Source organism: Lactuca virosa, chromosome 2, assembly GCF_052849685.1.
Source record: "Lactuca virosa cultivar CGN04683 chromosome 2, Lactuca_virosa_CGN04683_v6, whole genome shotgun sequence".
Classification (NCBI taxonomy): domain Eukaryota; kingdom Viridiplantae; phylum Streptophyta; class Magnoliopsida; order Asterales; family Asteraceae; genus Lactuca; species Lactuca virosa.
The window spans coordinates 189,561,668-189,568,593 of record NC_136427.1 but is presented as its reverse complement, the minus strand read 5'-3'; the positions used below and the strand labels follow the sequence as shown (position 1 = coordinate 189,568,593).

General features: G+C 34.6%; 2 protein-coding genes and 1 pseudogene across 2 annotated transcripts; 1 reads left to right on the top strand and 2 right to left on the bottom strand.

Annotated features, from left to right (window-relative positions):
* Nucleotides 1-1,127: 1,127 nt before the first annotated feature.
* On the bottom strand, nt 1,128-1,817 carry LOC145158053 (uncharacterized). Its single transcript, XM_079077009.1, has one exon. It carries the CDS (start codon nt 1,815-1,817, stop codon nt 1,128-1,130), a length of 690 nt encoding a protein of 229 aa, XP_078933135.1.
* A 48-nt stretch (nt 1,818-1,865) lies between these two features.
* Nucleotides 1,866-3,454, bottom strand: LOC145158052 (uncharacterized). Its single transcript, XM_079077007.1, has 4 exons — nt 3,138-3,454; nt 2,724-2,818; nt 2,285-2,593; nt 1,866-2,200 (listed from the first exon to the last, which is right to left on the bottom strand). Exons 1-4 carry the CDS (start codon nt 3,452-3,454, stop codon nt 1,866-1,868), a joined length of 1,056 nt encoding a protein of 351 aa, XP_078933133.1.
* An 818-nt stretch (nt 3,455-4,272) lies between these two features.
* On the top strand, nt 4,273-6,429 carry LOC145158051 (septin and tuftelin-interacting protein 1 homolog 1 pseudogene; annotated as a pseudogene).
* Nucleotides 6,430-6,926: the final 497 nt, after the last annotated feature.

Here is a 6,926-nt window from a genome sequence, read left to right as displayed (position 1 = left end):
ACATTCTTTTAGAATAAACTCGCATCTAAGTTGTCATGTATGAGTTTGTGTTTTGTTTATGGACCCTCTCACTTAAAATACAACAAAGTTGCATGGAATATGAATAACGAGAGTGTATTCTAATGGAATACACTCTTATTCTATTAGAATATACTCTCATTCTTCTAGAATAAACTCTCATTCTACTAGATACACTCTCGTTCTCCATGTTCTTGGAAACATTATTGTATTTTGAGTGTGTGGGTCACGAAACAAAATACAAACTCATACATGAAAAACTAAATGCAAATTTATTCTGAAAGAATATTATTGCAGATATTAATGACAAACTTAATTAGTTTCCATAAAAAATGAATTATAACAATGGAAATCATTTAACATACATATAATTATGGAAATCATTTAATATCTATCTTTTTTTGATTAGTTAATAATATAATTTTTACTAAATTTTTATTAGTGCAATCTAGAACACAATAGATGTTAGAAACATTTGAACCTAGCTCTTTTTCTTTCTCTATCTCTCTCTCTCTCTCTCTCTCTCTATATATATATATATATATATATATATATATATATATACATATATATATATATATATATATATATATATATATATATATATACTAGGTTATAATCCGTGGGCACCACAGGTTAGAAACTAAAATTTATTTTTAATTAAATTATAACTTATTTATTTAAAACTGGTAATTGATAATAGAATGTTTACTAATTAAATTGTAAATGTTTTGCAGTAATATGATAATGACATAATTGTTGGTTGAAATTATGAACTTTTAGTGGTTTGAATATGCAATTGGTATTTTGTATTTGTAGATATGCAAAAAAGTTATAATTTTATAAAATGAAATATAATTTTAACTAAAAAAATATTGAAATTTATATAAATAATAAAACTGTACAAAGTTTTTTACAAATTTCTAAAAACTTCTTTATACACAACATTGGATGTTTTATTTGTTAGTCTACCATCTTTATCTAAAATCAACAATTTTAATCCTTATCTACTTTGAACTCTGGATAAAGCAACATACAATTGATCATGTTTAAAAACAGGATCCTTGAAAAACAAACCAACCTTCGATAAAGACTGTCCTTGGATCTTATTAATTGTCATTGCAAAACACACATCCAATGGAAATTGACTTCTTTGGAATTTGAACGGGGATCTTGTCTTCAGAAGGAGTTAAAGACATTCTTGGAATAATAGTCTGGTTTCCAATATTACCTCCAGATAAGATAACTGCCTCAATAACACGTTTGCCCAAAGATATAACATGTAGTCTAGTCCCATTACATAAGCCATTTTTCTGATCAATGTTTCTCAATAACATAACTGGAACACCGACTTTTAAAATGAGCTTATGGCTTGGCAGACCTGAGACTTTAAGATCATTTAAAACATCAGGTGAGTATAAATTTGTATCAAACTGACCATGAAGAAACTCGGATCGGCATAGGCTATCTGAACTTAAGTATTCTGTCGGTTCTCCTGGAAACAATGACAACAAACGATTGCTTATTTCTTGGACAACTTCATTCTTCGGAGCAAGTATTGCTTTTTCTTGAAAATAATCAGCAATGTTAAAGTTTTCCAGTATAGAAGGATATACAAAACTAATGAATGAACCTATAGGATCATGTGGATTAGTAATGACAATATCTTCTGGAATATCAACAATTGCTTCACCGTCATTCGGACCACCAAAATTACCTTCTCCTATGTCTAAAAGCCAAGTTGCAAAATCCCTTATTTGTTCATTAGCAGATTGATCACTTCCAACTGTTAACCTCATGTTTTTTGTTAATTTATGAACTTTGCATTGTTGCCATAAATAAGAACTTCAAGAAGCATTAACAATGTTTTGTCTATTGCCACCTAAAACAACATGTAGAATTTGTCTGAAATCACCTCCAAAGACAATCACTTTCCCTCCAAATGGAATATTTGAATTCGTAGGATTGGCACACTTTAATATATCCTTCAGAGTTCGATCTAAAGCTTCGAATGCATGCTTGTGTACCATGGGTGCTTCATCCCAAATGATCAATGAGGTTTTTCTTACTAAACTGGAAAGATCACTCTTTGGATTTATTCTACAAAAAGAATCCTCAGTTAGATTTATGGGAATTATAAACCGAGAGTGTGTTGTCCGGCCTCCAGTCAATAATAATGAAGCTATCCCACTTGAAGCAACATTTAAAACAATCTCACCTTAAGCTCTAATTGCTGCAGAAATTGTCTTCTAAAGAAATGTCTTACAAGTTCCACCATAACCATAAACAAAGAATACACCTCCCCTACTATGTTTAACTGCATCCATGATATCAAGAAAAATGTCTCGTTGCTCGTTTGTTGATGCAACAAACAACCGATCAAAATCGTTCTTTAAATTTGGAATGTCATAATCTAGCTCCTCGGTAATAAGACGACTGTTTGAAGATGAAACAGAATCAACATCTGGGTAAGGCATCTTTCCATATTTTTTAAGGCTGGAATTGTTACGAAGTAAAATTTGTTCTATCTCAAACAAAGTCAAATTTTTATGTTGATCTTCGTTTAGTGATAAACCTATACGGAAAATAATTTATTAATTGGAACGTATAAAAAAACTAATTGATTGGGACATAAAATATAATTGAATTTATACTGAAATTGTATATGATACTCTTTTAATAATAATCAGATAAAGTTATATTACTTGGAGACTTTAATCTCTGTTGTTGATTGTAAAGAATTCCATCTGACAGGTATTCCCAAGTGTTTTGCCAAACTATCTCTGGTTTACACAAACTGCTGGACAATAACATCGTAGAAAATAAGAACCGTAGATAAAAACCAGATCCAGAAAGACTTGCTTCCTTAATTGCATCGATGAATTCTTTGTCATCATCTAAAAGGCCAAGATTATAACATGCATCTTTAAAAGAAGAACATAGTTCACCATATATTGACTGTGCGAATTTCTTCGAATGATTTAGGACCTTTCACTTTATTTAAAAGAATTCTTAAGAAATATGCTTCTCCGAGTTTAGGTGAAACAGAGTGAATTCTACCAATCGCATATCCAACTTTCCTTGGCTTCCAAATCAGATCTTAACGGTGCCAAACAAACATTGTAGGAAATTCAACATATGTCAGTTTCCGTGCTTCTTTATTGATTTCATTACACTTCATCCAAGATGTGAACATTGAAGAAGCAATTGAAGTTCGGTCAAGAACATCTTCAATGTCATCGTCTGCCTCATATACAACTTGTTGTTGATCTGGAAGATGAAAAGGTAGTCTAATCACAGCAGGATATCTATAATGAACATCGAATTTAAAAATCCGCCATGAAGCTTCACATGCAAAAATATATCTACAGTCATAGTATTCTTTAATTTCATCCACTGCATCGTTCTTATCGGAATCATTATTGCTTTGCACCATAGAAATAGTAGCTCTAACAGGACCCTTGTTTATATATATAAATGATTAGTTTCGTGTTAGACCACCATAGTTTGTGAGATGGGGAGACGCAATCCTATCCACTCATTTTATAGATAAAAAATATTTTTAAAATGCAAAATAATTGAAAATTTTTCAAAAAAAAATTTTATAATATTATTTTCTTCATTTTTTTATCCAAAAAAAAATTACTGTTTTTTGAAATATTTGTAAAATATTCTAGTAGAATATTAGAATATTCTTGTAGAATATTAGAATATTTTACATATATGACAAATCTAGTAGAATACTAGAATATTTTAACATTTTAAAAATCACATTAGAATATTTACGGTGTAATATTATATTAGAATATTTTATGTATTTTTCAAAAAAAAAGAATTAAACCTTAAGAAAATTAAACAAATTTGGTTATTTGTTTTTCTGATAATAATAGTTTAGGTCGAATTTAATTACGTCAGATATATTAGATGGGTTTAATCTTGGTAAGTGCGTGTTTATCAAGTTATAAAATCGTTTGCATTCTTTATATATCTTGTGGCTTGTGGGTTTAAATGAGTTCTTTCAATCCAATTCCTTGTAGACCAAGTTCCACATCTCACGGTGTTCCCAAATCAGTTGTTTGATCTCCCCACCCAATTCGCCCTCGTTCCTGCGCAAATTGCAAGGGGGCAACTCAACGTTTCAGCAGTAATTGGTTAAATCGTGAATCTTGTGCCCAGTCTGAGACCTTTTCTTTTTTAGTTTCTGGTTGTGTTTGAGACGTGAGTGTTTATTTAAGAATTAGTGGGTAAAGGTTTATGGAGGAAGAATTAAACTACGGGAAGCGTAAGCACGATGTGTTGTATGGTATGTTTGACACCGACAGTGATTCCAAGGAAAAACGAAGGAAAGATGTGTCCAGGATGCCAATGGATCATGACAGCAGCAAAGAGGATAACAAAAAAGATGGTGAAGGCGTTGGTGTACTTGAGAGGTCCAGATCATTAAACAAGAAGAAGTCGAGTAAATTAGGATTTGGAAAAGACGTTGGTGTGTTTGAGAAGCACACAAAAGGTATCGGAATGAAGTTGCTTGAGAAGATGGGGTATAGAGGAGGTGGGCTAGGGAAGAATGCACAAGGTATTGTTGCTCCGATTGAAGTAAAGTTGCGTCCCAAGAATATGGGAATTGGGTTCAATGATTATAAAGAGCAGGAACCAATCGAGGAGATTAAGGTTTTTCCACAAAAAGAGAAGACGTGGTTAAAACAAGGTGTTTTAAAAAAGAAGGAAAAAGAGTACATAACCGCAGAGGAGCTGTTGATGAAGAAGCAAGAACAAGGGTTGGATGTTGTTGAGAAAGTGTTTGACATGAGGGGACCACAAGTTCGGGTGATGACAAGTTTAGAGAATCTGAATGCCGAAGAAGAACAAGAAGAAGAAAAGTCAAGCCCCATCCAACATAATATAAGATTGATTGTTGCCTGGGCTAAACTTGATATGAAGAAGATTATGTGGGACTTGAGAAAAGAGAGAGAGACGGTTGTGACTTTGCAAAAAGAAAAGGAGAAGCTAAAAGATGATGCCACCCGTCAGAAAAAACAACTTGATAGCATGGAAGAGATGGTGTATGTGGTGGAACGGTTGACAAAGGAGAGCTTGTTAGGGACATTGACTTTAGAGTCTGTTTCCATGTCATTCGGGGACTTACAGAGACAATATCTTGATGAGTACAAGCTGTTTGGTTTGGCTATTATCGCGTCCTCTTTTGCCTTGCCTTTGCTGAGTAGGGTCTTCCAAGGATGGGACCCACTGCAAAACCCGTTACACGGTTTGAATGTTATGTCGGTATGGAAAGATTTATTGAAAGGAAATGAGATATCTTACACACAGCTTTTTATGGAAGCCGTGTTCCCAGCTGTAAGGATATCTGCTACCAACACCATGCAAGCTAGGGACCCTCAACCCTTACTCCGTTTCCTAGATTCTTGGGAACAACTACTCCCTCACTCTGCTCTTCAAACCATACTTGACAACATTGTCATGCCAAAGTTAGCGTCTGCTGTCGACTCGTGGGACCCACGTCGGGAAACCATACCAATACATTCGTGGGTCCATCCATGGCTGCCATTGCTGGGGCAGAAGCTCCAGACATTGCATCATACCATAAGGAATCGTCTAGAAAATGTTCTTCATGCTTGGCACCCAAGTGATATGTCAGCTTACTACATATTGTCTCCCTGGAAGACTGTTTTTGACCCGACAAGCTGGGAACAGACGATGGTCCGATACATCATTCCAAAGTTGCTGGCAGTCATGCATGAATTCCAAGTCAATCCAGCAGATCAGAAGCTTGACCAGTTTTACTGGGTCCGGACTTGGGCTAGTGCGATTCCGACTCATCACATGCTTCGTATAATGGACGTGTTTTTTAACAAGTGGCTACAAGTTCTGTACCAATGGTTATGTTCAAAGCCGGATTTTCAACAAGTTATAAATTGGTACCTGGGTTGGAAGGATCTTATCCCACCCCAGCTTCTGTCGAATGAGCATGTAAGATACTGGCTTAATATTGGTCTGAACATGATGAACCAGGCGGCTGAAGGCTTGGAGGTTGTCCATCCAGGTTTCAGAGAAAACATCAAGACCCACTCTGAACCTCAGGCAGCAAAGGGACAGCAACCAGGTTCTGGTGGTGTTGGTATTGTTGATATGAGTTTGAAGGAACTTATTGGAGTTTATGCACAAGATAATGATTTGCTGTTTATGCCTATAGTGGGAAGAATGAAAGATGGCCATCAAGTGTTTAGGTTTGGGAACATTAGTGTAATCATAGACTCTCTCAACCAAAAGCTGTTTGCTCAAACTGAACACAGATGGTCTCTTGTAACCCTTGAGCAACTGGTGAACCTGGACAAGGGTTGGGTTCTGAGAAGAGGCTGAAATTCTCTAAGTGATTTATTTGGTTCTTTTTTTTTGATATATTGGTTTGTCTCTAGTTCATATATATGAATGGATCTACTATACCTTTGTTTGGTTTCACTACTATTCTAATGGTTATATATTTTTGCTTATCAATGATCTCCGGTTCAATGAGTGGTATTAATTATTAGTGTGTGTGTGTGCGCGCACGCACGCACGCACGACCCATGGGCTGATGACAGAAGTAGAACCCAGGTTGAAGCTGATTCAAGAATCAGTTGTTCATTTTGTTAATTTAGTCACTTCTTCAATTTCGTTTTCTAGACATGTGACGATAGTACAGATGACGACATTGATAAATTTCCCCTCTAATATATGTCAGTGAAAAAACATCCCCATCCCTTTGATGTTAGGTGATATGTGATGACCACAGAACATCAATGAAAATATGGATTAGTTATTAGAAGATCAAGAATCAATATACAAAACTCCGAAATATAAATAAGCAAACGTAATTCTGAATTTGAATAAACACCCATGAAAATATATGG